The sequence below is a fragment of the Chroicocephalus ridibundus genome, chromosome 17 (genome assembly GCF_963924245.1).
Source record: "Chroicocephalus ridibundus chromosome 17, bChrRid1.1, whole genome shotgun sequence".
In the NCBI taxonomy this organism is placed as follows: domain Eukaryota; kingdom Metazoa; phylum Chordata; class Aves; order Charadriiformes; family Laridae; genus Chroicocephalus; species Chroicocephalus ridibundus.
In genome coordinates this window covers 1,480,990-1,497,369 of record NC_086300.1, presented here as the reverse complement: position 1 = coordinate 1,497,369, position 16,380 = coordinate 1,480,990, and the positions used below count along the sequence as shown (strand labels likewise).

Sequence of the window (16,380 nt, the reverse complement as noted above, 5' to 3'; positions counted from 1 at the left end):
GGCGGAGAGGAGGAGGAGGAGGAGGAGGGACTTGCAGCCCTTTTCTGGCTGCCGCCGAGGCGGCGGGCGGCAGAGGGAGGGCAGCCCGGCCGCGCACCGGCTCTCGGGGGGGTGACCGGCCCCGCCGCCCCCGCGCACCATGGCCGGGCTCCTGCCGCTGCTGCTGCTCCTGCTGCCGGCGGTGAGTGCGGGACCGGCCGGGGGGAGCGGGGGTGCGGCGTCCCGCCGGAGCGCAGGGGGTCCCCGGGGTAGCGGAGGCACCGGGCGAGGGTGGGATGGAGAGTCCCGGAGGCACCGCGCGGGGGGATTTGGAGGGTCCCCGGGGGTAGCAGGCTGCAGATACGGAGGGTCCCACATGTACCGGGATGCAGAGCCCTGAGGATGCGGGGCGGGAGGTCCCGGAGGCACCGGGCAGCAGCGGGGGAGCCGGGGGTGCCAGGCGGAACACCGCTGGCGGCAAAGGGAGGGCGCCCGGGGAGGCGGGTGGTGGTGGGGGACCCACAGGGGCGGCTTGTGCAGCCCCTCCGATCCCGCTGCACCGAGCTCTGTCATCCCTTTTACCCAGGAAAAAAGGATGACAGAGCCCTCAGTCAATGGCGGGGGCGGGGGGGGGGAGAAGCCGCCCACACCCCAGTGCCTTCATCTCCTGCCATCCCACATCCCGAGAAATCTCCCTTAGACCTTCCCAGCTCCGACTTCGCTGCCCGGAGCGAGAGGTGAGACCCTTTTCCCCCCGGCGTGAGCCCCCGGGACGGGCACAGCCTCAGCGGGTGCCAGAGACAGAAATTCAGGGCACGGGGGGGCCAGGAGAGAGGGGAACGCCCGGAGCAGGAGAGCCGGGGGTGGGGGCACACGGGGATGGACCCACCTACCTGGGGCAGAAACAGGGCTTTTGGCGGGGGAGGATTTGACGGGGGTCCCAGAGGTTTCGTCAGGCAGCAGGACACCTTTCGGGCAGGACGTTAAAGCCGGCGCTTTAGTGGTTTCGCGCAGAGAGCGAGGAGGAGAGCGGTGCGCGGCTCCGTGCCGGAGGGGCTCCTTCCCACAGGGCCGGGCACGGCACCGGGCTGGCCGAGCTCCCCAGGGATGCTCGTGGTGGCGGGTCGGTGGCAGGAAAGGCAAAGACTGTCCCAGCCGTATGGATTCAACCGATTTCACCCCAGGGAATTACCCACCTGGGGCAGCCCCCCGCCTGCCGCAGTGGGGCTGGGCTTCGGTGTCCCCCACGTCCCCGCAGCCGCCTCCCGGGCCAGGGCTGAGCCCAGCCGCCACCAGCCGGGGCACCCACTGCCTCGGGGCTGCATCTGCCCCCCAGGATCTCACCCACTGAGCCGGGGGGGCTGGGGGTGCGCACGGCAGGAGCCCAGCTGCTCTGCTGAGCCCTCGCCCGGGCAGGTCCAGGTGTGCACCCCCAGCTGTGGCCGCAGCCCCGGGGACACCCGACCCCCGGCACCCCGTGTTCGTTGCTCTGTACCTGCGCTGCTTGGCCGGCAGTTCCGTGTGGGAAGAGGCAGAGCCCTCCTGATCCCGCCGTGCCGAGGGTTGGCCGGACCCGCAGACCTCAGACGTGGCTTTCTCTGCTGCCCAAAGTTTGGGGATTGCTCGGAGCCAGGGGTTTGGCTTTTCCTAGGCAGGGTGCTTCGCCAAGAAAGGCAGAGCCCGTCCGTCAGGCTCGCGGGCGGTTCGGATCCAGGCTTGCCGCTGGGCCCATCTCCAGCTGTAGCATCCCCTCCCTTCTCCACTCCGGTGCAAAGCGATTTTCTCTGCCAGGGCTCCGGAGCTAATGGTGCCATGCCGAACTCCTGCTTCGCCTGCCCTCCTCTGAGCCCATCTCCTCAACCGGCGGCATCTGCTAGGACACAAAAACCCACTGACACAACTCCAAAAGCAATTAAAAGCTTACAGAGGTGTTGCTCGCACCCTCCGTCCGTGCCCCCCCGCCTCGGTCCAGCTGTCAAAATGCTTTATGGTGTTAATACCTGTGGCTTTGTCAACAGGAGTTGTGTTAATAACATGCACATTTCAGCGGGCTAATGCAGACCATGTGCCCCTCTCACAAGTGTGTTAATCTTTATGGGGGTTTCAGTGCTCAAGACACAGAACTGAAAGGGAAACGCGGGCAGAGCCGGGGGGTGCAGCACCTGGGACTGGAAGCTGCGTTTTCCATAGCATTTAGGGGCGCAGAGGGGGGACGTGGCAGGGAGGAGGCATCGTGGCAGCCCTATGGGGAGGGGGACGTGCGGCCAGCAGGGGTCCCTGGGGTCAGCTGCCGGGGGCCGGGGTGTCGCACGGAGGAAGCGGGCGGCCGGGTCCCGTCCCCGCGGGCAGCCGGGGCCGCTCACAGCTGCCTGCGGCGTGGGAGAGCTGGCGGCCGCCGGCCCCAGCTGCGCTGCCCCAGCCTTCCCAGCGCTTATTTATAGCCAGGCACGTTCCGGCCGCTCCCCCGGCCCCGCTCACGGCGGCGGCTGCTGCCACGGCCACGGGTGGGAGGGGGACAGACCCCCGCCCAAGCAGGGGAGGCGCTGGAAGCCGGGGATGGAGCAGCGGGCTGAGCTCCAGCCGGTTTTGCTGCAAAGCCCGGTGAGCCAGGTCTGTCCCCCTGCGGAGCAAGCCCCTTCCCTCACCCCAAAGCCCGTTCCCCAGCTGTCATTTGGGGGTGCTGGGAAGACACCCCCCCTCCGCAAACCCCCCTGCCTGCGCAGCTGGGGCCGGGTGCCGGAGCGGGCTGCCAGCCTGGGCTGGCGAGGCAGCGCCAGCGAGGAGAGCACATGCTTTCAAGCGCAGGGTAATTGGAGCACTTTGTCATTCAGATGCCTATAATTGGCGCTCCATTGTCTCAGCCGGGCCGGATGCTGCCGGATGATGCACAGCGAGTTCATAACGCCGCATTGTGCAAGGAGGCGGCCAACTGGCTGACGAGGCATCCAGATGCACGGGGAGGGAGAGCTTCTCCAAGCATTCGCCGAGTTTCTCCCCCCCACCCCCCCCAAAAAAAAAAAAAAAAAAAATCAGGCTTAGCTGGATGGCAAAGGCATGGTCCAGCCCGGGAGCACACCTGCCTGCGTGCAGAGGGAGCAAACGGGGCACCAGCGGAGCTCAGATCATCCTGAGCATCTTGGAAACCCCACATCTGGGCAAGGAGGCTTCCTCGCCCTGGCCAAGAGGTGTTTTGGGGAGCAGATGCCCCACAAACACACCCCAGGCTGCAAAGTGCATGTGCAGGGTGGCTCTGACCCCGCCACTCGCGGCAGGTTTATTGCTTCCATATGCGATGACAGGTTTTATAAGGAGATACTCTTACTTCCGTTAGACAGTCATGTTGCTGAAGCTCTCAGTGCTCCTTCCAAAGTCTTCACTTCCATCCTGGGGTCTGATTTCTGATCCCCATGTGCAGCAAGAGCAACGTGCAGAGCTGCCACCCCAGCTCTCCAAACCCTCCATGGTGCAGGCAGGTCTCCCTGCCACCAGCCTGCAGGGTGGGAAGGGCTGGACCCCTCAGGATAGCACAGCATCCTTAGAAGAGACAACTCAGATGACAGACAAGGGCAAACAATGCTGTAACTCTGCAGAAAAGCCCACATGCCTCCCACAGAATACCCACCAGCCCGGATCATGGAGATGTGGATTTTCCTGATGAGCAAGTTTTGCATAGGAAAGTCATTTCTCCCAAGATGTGTATTTAACTCGAGCCCCCTTTAGCCCCGATGTGGAACGTCCACCCCAACGCAGGACCTTACCCGGGTGCGCCACATGTGTCCGCCTGCCCTGGCGGGTTGGGTCCCGTATCGAGGGTCACCTCCCGGCTCCGTTTTCTCTCCCAGGGACCCGCCTGGGGCTCCAAGGACAAGTGCTTCACCAAGATGTACACGACGAGCGGGGAGTGCTGCAAAGCCTGCAACCTGGGAGAGGGGGTGGTGCAGCCCTGCGGGGCCAACCAGACCGTCTGCGAGCCCTGCCTGGACAGTGAGTACCCGCTCCCCCCTGAAGCGCCACAAAGGGGCCGGCACGGGGTCTGGGGAGGGTTTTGGGGACCATGAGCATTAGTAGGCACTTGGGCGTCCCCATGTGCACGCTCTTTCCCTCCTGGAAGTGTTGCCCGGGCACAGCATCACCCCACGCAGCCTTCCCGGGGCAGCCATCTCCACACCGACACCCGGGTTCCTGCCAGCCCTTCCCCAGAGCATCTGCCCGACAAATCCCAGCCGTGGGTGCAGCAGCTCTCCCTGTTTTGGGACCCATCGGTGCCAGGCACCTTTGCAGACCCCCCCCTTCCTGCACCGTTCCCCTCCTGATGGCTCCCTGGCTACTGGCTTGTGGCCAGCGTTTGCCTCCGAAAAATTCCCCTCCCGACGCCGACTGCACATCGGTCTCTGATCCAGCCACAAGGATGTCTCCCAATGGGCTACCTGTATTTTTAATTTTTTTTTTTAAACCGTGTAAAGACTGCAAAATGAAAGTGAGTTTGAGGGAAGCAGCAAACCACGTAGGTCGCCAGGAGAGAGGGGAGCAGTTTTCTCCTGGCCAGCCCCAGGCGCATTGCCTATGTCAAATGCTTCATAAACGTCGGTCGGAGATGTGTGCTGGAGACCTGCTTAAATGCTTACAGATGAAGTGGCCCAACTGTTACAGTTTAAACAATGCCACGATAAGCATAAGCAATCTGCCCTTCAAATTTACTGCTGCAAACCCTTTGAAGGCCTAAGGACGACTATTTGTAGGAAAAGCTGTGCCAGCCAAGCCCGGATCGCTGCGGGGAGGTGGTGTGAGAGGGGGAAGGGACGGAGCGCGGCTGCTGGGGAGCAAGAGGAGGCGAAGTCCGGGGGGAAGAAGCCGTATAAGCAGAGCAGCGCCAGCGCGGAGCAGGGGACGGAGCAGTGTCAGGGCAGCGCTAAAAATACTTCTGCTTTCTTGCAAAATCGATGCACGGCGCTCACCCTCCCAGCGCCTGGCTGCAGGGGCTGGATCCCCCCAGCTGCAACCTCAGGGATGTTGCGCAGGATAACCCCACCGGCATCGCTCCCTCCTGGGCTGCGTCGGGCTCAGACCCATCTTGCTCCGAGGTGCCAGGGCACCCACCATCCTTCCCCATGAGCCCTTCCTGCAGGGAACTTGCCCAGGGTGTCAGGCTCCAGCTGCCGGGCATGTGGGGCCGTAAATCCCTTCCCATCCCTGGGGATGCTCCGATGAGCCTGTTTCCCGTAACCCCCTGCACTTCCAGCCTGGCAGATGGCTTGTCTCCCTGATTTCTTTCTGGGGGCTGGGGGGACATCCCACTCTCCCTGGAGGACATGGGGCTTATGGAGAGACCAGGGCCATGACCTGGGTGCTGGAAGCCCACGCATCAGCCAGGGTGCAAGTGCCGCTGCGCTGGTTTGCATCCCAGCTCGTCCTTCCCAACCCCACGCTGCCCCAGGCCAGGCATTTGCATTTTTGCAGGGTATTAACATCAGGCAGCAGCTCCGGTGCTGGATCAGGGAGCTGAGCTGGAAAGCAGCAGGACAAAAGGGTCTGGCCCCTTCCTCCACCCCTGTGGGAACGAGAGCAGCCAGGAGCAGCCACCGCAACCTCCCAGCCCCGCACACGGGCTGAGAGCAAAGCCCCAGGGCAGCACTTTGTGCCCCGCTCCGCTCTGCTGCTGCTGGGCCAGCAAGGCTGAGTGCTCCTGACCCCCAGGCAGCTGCCCCCCTCCATGCCCCAGTTTCCCCCCCCCACCAGCTCACAGCCCTGCCACCCCTTGCGTGGCAGTGCCTACAACGCAGGATCCCCTCCTTACCCAGCTGCACGGCATGTGGCAGACACCCCAGGGCAGGATCAGGCAACCTTCATCAGAAGGAGCACCGAGGGGGTGACCCAGCCCCAAAGAGGGGACAGCAGACAAACCAAGGAGCCACAACCAGAACAAAGCCCCTGCAAACCCTCCTGCTTTATACCCCCAGCCCTGCCCCAGCTGTAGCCTTTCATGCACTCATTAATGGCAGCACGGACTAATCCCCAGGAGCTCCTCAGCTGGGAGGGGGCGACCCGTGAGTGCAGGTGCTGGGAGGGGGCAAATGCCCCCCAGCTCTCCTCTGAGCCCAGAGCGGGATTTTGAGGTTCTGGGGAGGAGAAGGAGACCTGCTGGCCTATGCTGGGGTGGGGAGAGGGTCCTTCTGGCCCCCGCCGCGGCAGGGCTGGGCAGGTGCAGGCAGCCCCGGTCCCGGCAGAGCATCCTCGCTGCCAAACGTGAGCCGGCGGGCAGGAATGCGGGCACGGCCCTGGGCCCCGGGATCCCCACCTCCACCCCGGGCTGTCTCCGAGCCTTGGACATCTTCCCGATTCACCAGCCAAATTGTTTTGCAAAACATTCCCTACAACCAAAGCACCAGCCCTGCCAAAGCCCGTGCGGGTCGGGCTGGGGTGCCGATCCCTGCATTAGCCCAAATGGCCACTTGTGCTTTTTTTATTATAATTTTCCTTCTTCCCCCTCCTTGCCAGCCACCCCTGATTGCTGCCTCATGATTTATTTATCCCCCTCGCCAGCCTCCATCGCTGCGGGCGGGAGGGAGGGGGCCCTGGTTGAATCTCAGCTGTAATTGCTCAGCTCGGATACCTCGCTGCCACTGAAAATGTGCCCACTCAGCCGTATGCCTTTCCTGGCCACTTCCCCGCTCTAATGGTGCCTATCAATAATTCAGAATAATGCAAAGGATGAGCCCAGGTTAATGGGAGCCGTGCACGCCAGCGGCCGACCCAGTGCTGTTCTGGCTCTGATGGGCAGTGGGCTACTAGCCCACACCGGGGCAGAGCCAAGGCGGTGGCTCGGGGCCAGCAGCGGCGGAGCGGGTTCATCCCAGGGGTCCTGCAGTTCCAGGGAGGGCACGGGACCAGCCCCCAGAGAGGAGCAGGACACCCAGACATGGTGCGGGGATACTCGGGGGGCTGGAAATGTCACGGCTGTCGCTGCTCAGGGTTTGCTGCAGCTGAGCCCCAGTGGGGAAGCAGTCGCTGAGGCTGGGACAGCACCTCCATCCCACTCCTCCTGCGCCAACGATGCTAACCCTGCCCATCACCATGGTCTCGGGGCTCTTCCTTCCCGTCTGTCTTGAAAGCAGCCAAAAATCAAGCACCAGAACAGCTCTGCCCTGAGCCTGTCCATGGCTTGGTCTCTCGTTGGCCGCCCAGGGAAGTTGGAGGCCACTGAGGGTGGGAGCTGCTGTCTCCCACGACCATCCCCGGGAGACAGGCAGGTAATTACAGATCAGCACGTGGCTGGGTGCCCTTCCCGAGGAGCAGGGCTAGCAGAGGGATGCGCTTCATCTCCCGACACCTTCTCCATCAAGGAGGCTGGACTTTACCCCGGCGTTTCGGACGAGGGAAGACGGGGCGTTGCGACAGTGTGGGCTCTGGGGGGATCGACAGGAGGCAGCCGACGCAGGGACAGCAGCTGTGCCCTCCAGGACGGGAGCTGACCCGTCTTCCAGGGCTAAAAATATCTTCAAACACCTCTGGGAGCGGGCAGGGGAGGGAGGGGGCGCGGGGGTGGCTCACCGGGCTGCGGGAGGAGGATTGATTTCCCCGGCAGAGTCAGTCCTGCGGGATGAAACTGGAGAGCAAGAAGCCCCGGGGTCAGAGGAGAGTCAGCAATTAGTGTTGTAACCTCCTGTTCACATCACACCCCACATCGGGGACACGGGGAGAGGGCACAGGGTGGCGATGGCCCGAGGGACCCCCCGGGCAGGATGTGGAGGAGAAAGCATTTGGGATGCTGGGGAGCTGTGATGGCTGTAGGACGCCCAGGGGAACCATCCAGAGGTCGAAAGCGGGGATGGTGCTTGCCTGGGGGCAGGGATGCTCACCCAGGGACACGGGCACCAACTAGTGGGATCACAGAATGGTTTTGGTGGGAAGGGACCTTGAAGATCACCCAGTGCCACCCCTGCCTGGGCAGGGACACCTCCCACCAGCCCAGGCTGCTCAAAGCCCTGGCCAGCCTGGCCTTGAACCTCTCCAGGGATGGGACATAACGGCAGGGACGGGCACGTTGGGGACAGCATCCAGCTGCCCAGGCTGCAGGAGCTCAGAGGCCGGATCCCCACTGGGAACTGCTGCAGAAAGGGTGTAGCTGTTAATGGGGAGTGGAGCTGGGGGATGCGCGGTGGTGTTGGGGGGCACACGCACCTCTCCCTTTGGCTCAGAGGAGGGAGAAAATGGTGAAAGAGGAGATGGTCCCAGCCAGCAGCTGCTGCACAAGCCCATCTTCCTGGCCCGGCACCATTTGGTGAGGGGACGAAGCCAGCGCCGGGGAGCAAAGTGGCCACAGGGATGGGGGCGCCATGCTGGGACCCCTCTCACCTCCCCCTCTGTCCCCTGCCAGGCGTCACCTACTCGGACACGGTGAGCGCCACGGAGCCGTGCAAGCCCTGCACGCAGTGCGTGGGGCTGAAGAGCATGTCCGCGCCCTGCGTGGAGTCGGACGACGCCGTGTGCCGCTGCGCCTACGGCTACTACCAGGACGAGCCGAGCGGGAGCTGCAAGGAGTGCCGGGTGTGCGAGGTGGGCTTCGGCCTCATGTTCCCCTGCCAGGACTCGCAGGACACGGTCTGCGAGGAGTGTCCCGAGGGCACCTTCTCCAGTGAAGCCAACTTCGTGGACCCCTGCCTGCCCTGCACCACCTGCGAGGAGAACGAGGTGTTGGTGAAGGAGTGCACGGCCGTCTCGGACGCCGAATGCAGAGGTAACGCCGCCTTTTCCGGGGAGAGCGGTTGCGGAGGGTTCGCCGGGTCTCCTGTAGCTCTGCCTGTCTTAGTTTCCCTTTGCACCACAGCAGGGGCACGTCCCTGGGCTCAGGGGAGAGGAGAGGACCCCGGTGTCCAGCTGAGACCCCCAGCCCTTGGGCGTTTCAGCGCGCAGCTCCCTGCCGAGGCAGCGCTTGCCGCGAGCCCTCGACTCCCTCGCAAATGCCCGGCCCCAGGGTCTGCCCAGCCCTTCCCAGGGGCTCCCTTGGCAGGACGCTGCTGCGGGCGCAGGGACTCTGCCGGGTGGTGTTGAGCGTCCAGGAACGGCGAGCGAAGCCGAGAGGTTCACCAGTCTCGGATGCCACACTCGCCAGCGCCCGAGCCTTCATCAGGAGGGACGGTGGCAGCCGATGGGTTTCTGATGGGAATTAACTGCCCTGAGGGGCAGGGGAACAGCCAGCCCCGCAGCCCAGGAGGGTTCGGTGCCCAGGGGAAGGGGGAAGGCATCATTCACCAGCGGCAGCCCCCCGCCGTGCCAGCCTGCACCCCGCTGTCCTGCAGAGCCCCCAGGGAGCGACCGGGCTGCTTCGGCTGGGGACGCCCCGGTGGCTCCTTGGCAGCAGCAGCGCGATTCCCTGCCCCGAGCCTGGCCGGGGAGAAAAGAGCTTTGTCCCGGCTGCCGCTGATTCACAGCGCGGGGGCAGCCAGCGCAGCTCTCTTGAAAGGGTCGAGTAAATGGAGCCATAAGTCAAGGAGCACAGGGCCAGCTTTGTTAGTGGCAGCGGGGCCCCGCCGGAAAAAGCCCTGCCGGCCACCGAAGCGCCGCTCCCAAAGGTCAAGGGGGTCTGTCCGTCCGGGCTAGGTGCCAGCTCCCCGCCGTGGCACCCGCTCCGTCCTCACCGGGCTGGCGGAGGTGGCACTTCCCCGCGGGTCTCGGTGCCGGCAGGGGCAGCCCTGGGCTTGGGGGGGCGGTTGGGAGGGAGCCGGCACCCAGGGGAAGGGGTGGGAGAGCCACAGGTGAGAGCGTTTTCCCTGGGCAAGACCAGACGGATCCACTCGCTCTGTGGGACGTGCCTGGGTGCGGCAGGAGCAGGGTGACTCCCAGCCGGGGCCGGGAAAGGGGCAAATCCAGGCACTGGTGGCCCTGGCAGCGGATGAGCCCGGCTCCGGGCGAGCTGTGGAGGAGCTGGTTGCCTCACACAGGCCCGGTGCAGACGTGCGGTGGACGGGAGGCAGCTGGGGCTTCGGTGCCAGCGGTGGGAGCTCGGGGCTCAGTCTGCAGCTTGGACGTCAGGGGAAGAGCTGCAGGACTCGAGCAAACCCAGTGGTGTGAAAGAAGAGCTCATGAAGCCGTGTCCCCATCCGTGACCAGACACCACCAGCCATTCGGGACAGGGGACGGCTTCAGCTTGTCCTGGGGACCAGGGAGGACAGTGCTGTCTGGGGACAAGGCGGTTTGCAAAGACAAGCCTGGGGACAACAGGATGGGGCAGAGCTGGCACCTCCGCAGGCCCCGTATCCATTGGAAGAAGGTCCTTCTAGAGATCGTTGTCCTTTCACCAGTTCACCCACCACAGCCCGTTACGAGGCATGGCCGGCTGCACGGCTAATTATTCTCATTTCTTTTCCCCTCCTGCCCGGCAGACCTCCACCCTCGCTGGACAACACACACGCCATCCCTGGTGGGCTCCGACAGCCCCGAGCCTGTCACCAGGGACCCCTTCAACACCGAGGTGATGCCCAGCACCCTGGCAGACACCGGCACCACCGTCATGGGCAGCTCGCAGCCCGTCGTGAGCCGCGGCACCGCCGACAACCTCATCCCCGTCTACTGCTCCATCCTGGCGGCCGTGGTGGTGGGGCTGGTGGCCTACATCGCTTTCAAAAGGTGGGGGACCCTGGCAGTGCCACGGGGGCATGGCAGAGGATTTGGGTAGTGGGAAACAGGCTATGTCCCCCCGCCGCGGAGGTCCTGCAGCCGGAGCTGTCACCAGCAATGGAGGGAAGGGCACCAGGCTGGGTGGGTAGGAGCTGGATTTCCAAAAACGCATGAGAAAGCTTGAGGAGGTGAAAGAGGCAGATGGCAGCAGGGTGGGGGTATACACCACGCACCCCACCCAGTCCTCATTGCACGGCCCCCCCTGCCCGGCCCCTGCTCATTCCGGCACGCCGCAGGCGCCGTCGCGGCCGATCACGCTCAGCGGCTCATCCCGGCGCTGGGCTTGCACCTGGACCTGGGCGAGCCAGGGCCGGCTCGGCCGCTGCCCAGGCACCCCGGGCTGGAGGCACCCTGAGAGTGGGGGGGACCCACAGGCAGCACCGGGACCCCCGTGGGCCCGGGCACCCCCTGCGAGCCCAGGCAGCACAGACGCTTTTCTGCGGCAGCTCCGTGCAGAAGGGAGCCCTGACCCGTCCCTCGCAGCCCAGAAACCCCCCACACCCCGGGCTGCACCCCCAGCAGCGTAGGGCAAGGGGGGGGATTCTGCCCCTCTGCTCCGCTCTGGGAGACCCCCCTGCGGTGCTGCCTCCAGCTCTGGGGCACCAACAGCAGAAGGACACGGAGCTGTTGGAGCGGGGCCAGAGGAGGCCCCGGAGATGCTGGGAGGGCTGGAGCCCCTCTGCTGTGGGGACAGGCTGAGAGAGCTGGGGGGGTTCCGCCTGGGGAAGAGAAGGCTCCGTGGAGACCTTGGAGCCCCTTCCAGTCCCTAAAGGGGCTCCAGGAAAGCTGGGGAGGGACTCTGGAGCAGGGAGGGGAGCCATGGGACGAGGGGGAAGGGTTTTACGCTGAACAAGGGGAGATTTAGCTGAGATGTGAGGCAGAAATTCTTTGCTGTGAGGGGGGTGAGCCCCTGGCCCAGGTCGCCCAGAGAAGCTGTGGCTGCCCCATCCCTGGAGGGGTTCAAGGGCAGGTTGGACGGGGCTTGGAGCAACCTGGGCTGGTGGGAGGTGTCCCTGCCCAGGGCAGGGGGTGGCACTGGGTGGCCTTTGGGGTCCCTTCCCACCCAAACGGTTCTGTGATTCCATGATAAATCTCAGGAGCTCGGCACCCACTGGGCAGCTAGAAGTGCCAGTTTAAACCAATCCGGCCACCACGCTGGAGAGGTTGAGGCTGCAGGAGAAATGCTTCTCCCGGGGAAAAGCGGTCCCCCAGGAAAGGGGGACAAAGCAACAAACCTCCTCCCAGCCTTGGGGGGTGTCACCGCCGGCTGTCACCTCCCCGCTCTTCTCCCTGCAGGTGGAACAACTGCAAACAGAACAAGCAAGGGGCCAACAACCGCCCAGTGAACCAGACACCTTCGCCGGAGGGGGAGAAGCTGCACAGCGACAGTGGCATCTCGGTGGACAGCCAGAGCCTGCACGACCAGCAGCCGCCCGGCCAGAGCACCCAGGGGCCAGGTAGGGCAACCAGGGGCTGCAGGGTGGGCAGGGGCACCCCGGGGATGGGCTTAACGCCGCTTCGTCCACCCCAGCACCCAAGGGAGACGGGAACCTCTACGCCAACCTGCCGCCCAGCAAGCAGGAGGAGGTGGAGAAGCTGCTGGGCAGCTCCGCGGAGGAGACGTGGAGGCAACTGGCCAGGGAGCTGGGCTACAAAGAGGACCTCATAGACTCCTTCACCCGGGAGGAATCGCCCGCCCGGGCTCTCCTGGCCCACTGGTCCTCCAAGGAGACGGCCACCCTGGACACCCTGCTCGCCGCCCTGCGCAACATCCAGCACGGGGACATCGCCAAGAGCTTGTACAGCGAGTCCACCGCCACCTCCCCCGTCTGAAGGGTGGCCCGGGGCGGCCCCGCGGGGTCCCCTTCCCTCTTCGCCCCCTCACCTCTCCCCTCCCTGGCACCGAGAGCCCTGGAGGGGAGGGTGAGAAGGAAGCGGGGGCTCCCCGGGCCCCCTCGATTTACAGTCCTGTATGCACTGAGCTCCTGGTTTCAGTATCACCCCCTCCCAGCCCCACCTCCCCCCGGCAGCCCGTAAGTGGGATGGGTGCAGGGCTCGGTCTCGCTCAAGGCCCGAAGCCTGTTTGCCGCCGGAGCATCCTCTGCAGCCCGTCGAGGCTGGAGGGATGCAGGAACGAGCACCGCGCTCTCAGCCCTCTCCTCTCTCCCCTCCCAGCCCCTTCTCCTTCCTCCTTGGGGCTCCATTTCTCCTCTTCCTCCCAATCTTCCTCCTTGGCCCACCCCGCTGCTATCTCCTGCTCCCCTCCGATGCCCTGAAATCCAGCTGCTTCCCCCCAAAACCGCAGGCGAAGGGCAGGGCTGGGATGGGCACGGAGAGAACCGGAGCTGCTGTAGTGGGATCTGGGGAAGGGGCTGGTCCCACGGCTGGGCTGCACCACGGAGGGGGTGGGCTGGGGGAAAGGACTTGGCTTCCAGCAGCCCAACCTACACTGTGAAACTGGGGGGACGCAGCCCCCACGCACGCTCCGCAGCGCTGCCAGCCTTTGGTCTCGGTGAGGAGCGGCCGGGACCACCCGAACGTTGGGGACCGTGTGTCTGGGTGCCACCACCTCCCCGGCGCCGCAGCTCCACGGGAGGACACCGAAGGTCTAAAGGGCTGAAAAAGTGCCTGCCCACAGCGGGGACACGACGAAAGGGCTCTGCTCATCCTTCCCCCGGCGCCAGCCCCGGTGTCCCTGTGCTGCACCCACCCCGGAGCAAAGCCACCCTGCCGCGATTGCACTGTCCCTGCTCGCCCGCAGACCCGGCCGGGGCTGGGGGTCCTGACCCCTGCTTGTAAGGGCTCCTTCTCCTCCAGCACTGCGAAGGGGGGCTCAGAAACACCCCTGCCCGCTCCCCACGGGCCCTTCGCCTCCGTCTGGGCACGCAGTGGGTGCTGCCAACCCTCTGAGCACCGACTGCCTCCCCGGGGCATCCCCGGGTGGCCCCAGCACCTCCCTCTGCCTGGACCCCACCGCAGCCCCGGGGAGGGGACATCACTCACCGCCTCCACGTCTCCAAAGTGCATTTTCTTGGCGTATCAGCTCCCAGCACCCGGCTCACTCACGGGTGATGCTGGCAAGGAGCCGCCGGGCGGGCGAGCACCTCGTTCCCCCAGCGAGCTGCCGCCGTGGTCCCGGGGGATGTCCCCAGCACAGGCACAGCTTTGACATCTCGCTTGCCTGGAGCACCGCGGACGTTTTGCAGAGGAAGGACTGCGCGGTGAGCTGTGCACAGCACCGGCGCCAGGTCCACCTCCCCTTCGCCTCTGGGTTCAGCCAGAAACCCTTTCCCGAAGGCAGAAGGTGATTTTTCCTCCCCTCTCTAAGGAGATAAGCAAGATTTGTAAATAATACTGTGTCGTTTTACTAACTGCTTGATGTTTCTACGTGTGACATGGGGTGACGGTGCCCGCCCCGGCCCCTCTGCTCTTCCCCGCAGCCCTTCTGCCTGCAAGGCGAGCTTGCGTTTTGCAGTCCAAGCCTTCGGTCCCACCCCGTTTCTGGCCTTAAAGACTCAATTTGGAGGCAGGGAGACATGCACACCCCCAAAATCACTGCAGCAGGTCCAAGAGAAACTTGGGAACGTGGAAGGATTGGCCGTTCCCAGCAGAGCTACCGAGCGTCGGGAGGGAGAGCTCGGCGCTTCCCAAGGGATCGGAGCCTGCGTCAATAGGATTCGAGCGCCCAGGTCCTTCAAAAGCTTTTGGGAATTTTGCCCCCTGTGCTTTGGATGATAAAGCAGGACAGGCTGAATCCGGATCTCCAGGATGGGATATTTGATGCCTCCTGCCCTTGTGCAACAAAAGAGCAAAGATCCCTTTCGAGGAACAACTTTGGCCGCCGGCTGCTCATGCCAATGCCGTTGGTTAGGAACACTTGGCCTCGACAGGGGTCCGACTGCCACATCTGCATCCCGACTCTCTCCCATCACTAAAATCCATGGAAACTGCCCCAAATATGCAACCCCACTTGCAGCGGGTGACTGCGGCTTGTGAGCCCCTGTCTGGGGCGCCAGCTCCTTCCAGAGCAAGCCATCCACAAGGGAAGTTTTTTGGATGAATTTACACGTTGTTTATCGCCAGGTTGTTTCCATCAGTCCCTTTTTTTTGGTGAAGCGACTCAAATACGAACTGAGGGCCACTGGAACGAAGTGCCCAGATCAAAAGCAAAACAAACTGCCCGATTCAGTCTGACAAGCCGACCTGGCCGTACCTGGCCAGCTGGAAATTGCTTTTCTTCAGGACAATATTGCCACGGTCTCAGGTTTCAATTGCCATGGTAAAGGGATTTCCTCAGGGCTGAGGAAACGGAGACAAACTCAGCATCCAAAGAGAAGCCGGGGGATGCCTCAAATCCCTGGTTGCAGGAAAAAAATAAAAATAATAATAAAAAGAAAAAAAACCAGGGAGGGAAAACCAAGCCAAAGTTAGTGCTCGTCGGTACGTTTTGTGTCCTTTTCTAATGTTTCTGTTGTACAAAGAATGTGTGTTTCTCCACTCACCCCTCTGTAATACCAGTGCCGATTTATTAGGAAGTTTTACGGTGAAGAAATAGCCGTCGTAGAAGGAATTGGGGGGTTTGTGGGGGGGTGTGAGCAGCATGAGGTGGGGGGGCGATGCACGGGGGGGTGGCGGGTCGCCGCGCCGGCCGGGTGGGTAACTGTCCTTGTGTATCCGTCGGATGCCAATAAAGAGCATCTCCACGTCGGCGTGACGCTTGGTTATTTCCCCCCAGCCAAGAGCCGAGGTTTGTGAACCCATGGTAGGGAAGGTGGCCCCAAAGCCTTCGAGGGTGGGTTTTGGTTTTTTTTTTTTTTTTTTTTTTTTTTTTTTCCTTCTTTTTTCCCCCGTCCTCCTATTTTAACCTTATAAACAACAGGAATGTAAAGTCTGACCTTATCTGGTGGAGGAGGATTTCTTGGGAGCGAGCGGAGGAGACTCGGACCTCAGCCAGGAACGCGGCGCCGGGAGCTTCACACGACTTATCCAGCTTTTTACAGCTGCTTACGGCGGTGCCGGGCAGCTCCGAGCATCCCCCAGCGCTGCCAGCCCTGCTCCTGCCCCGCTCCCCGGCACAACCGGTGCGTTCCAGGAGAGATCTTGGATGTTGGGGGAAAAAACCCAGAAAAAGGAGGCAGATTCCTCCTCGCACCCCTCCGAGTTACCTCAGTTGCTGTAAAAGAGCATTAAAAGGCTCGAATCCACTAATTTTGAAGCATTCTGCTGCTTTGGGCACAAGGCGCCTGTTGCTGCGCCCCGGTGCCATCAGCAATGCTGCCCTCGGCACCCCACGGTGCAGGATCAGCCTCCCGGGATCCTACACAAACCCCCTGGACCTGGGGAGACTTATTCAGGTGGGGGAAATTTTTGCAACAAGTCCGGGAAGAGCTTGGAGGGCTCAGCTCCGGGCAGGGAAAGGGATACAGGGCACGATTCTGATGTGAAATACTCACATGGCCCTCGGGCAGCCAAATCGGGGGGCGGGGGGGAAGCCTCCCAGGCGTGGTGACAGGGAGATCTTCCCCCAAACAAGAGGCTGGCTCTTGTCCCTGGGAGCTCCCGACGGCTCCCCGGGGGGTGTGTGTCCCCAGCCAACGCGGGACACGTGGGCGAGGGCAGCTGGGACCTCGCGGGGCTGGTGTCGGAGCTGCTCCGCACAGGATCGCGTGTGGGTTCGCGCACGGAAGTATTCACACATCGCAGTTTATAAGAGCTTGAAATAGGATG

General features: G+C 63.4%; 1 protein-coding gene across 1 annotated transcript; it reads left to right on the top strand.

Annotated features, from left to right (window-relative positions):
* The first annotated feature begins 8 nt into the window (after positions 1-8).
* Positions 9-15,197, top strand: NGFR (nerve growth factor receptor). Its single transcript, XM_063354788.1, has 6 exons — positions 9-181; positions 3,822-3,963; positions 8,354-8,713; positions 10,359-10,602; positions 11,950-12,110; positions 12,185-15,197. The coding sequence occupies exons 1-6, from the start codon at positions 140-142 to the stop codon at positions 12,484-12,486; spliced, it is 1,251 nt and encodes a 416-aa protein (XP_063210858.1). The 5' UTR covers positions 9-139; the 3' UTR covers positions 12,487-15,197.
* The last annotated feature ends 1,183 nt before the right edge of the window (positions 15,198-16,380 follow it).

Excerpts from the sequence above, each read along its gene's own strand:
- NGFR (XM_063354788.1), top strand. The coding sequence starts at position 140 with ATGGCCGGGCTCCTGCCGCTGCTGCTGCTCCTGCTGCCGGCG. Across the intron at positions 8,714-10,358 it reads CTCGGACGCCGAATGCAGAG|ACCTCCACCCTCGCTGGACA; the intron begins GTAACGCCGCCT and ends CCTGCCCGGCAG. Across the intron at positions 10,603-11,949 it reads GCCTACATCGCTTTCAAAAG|GTGGAACAACTGCAAACAGA; the intron begins GTGGGGGACCCT and ends TTCTCCCTGCAG.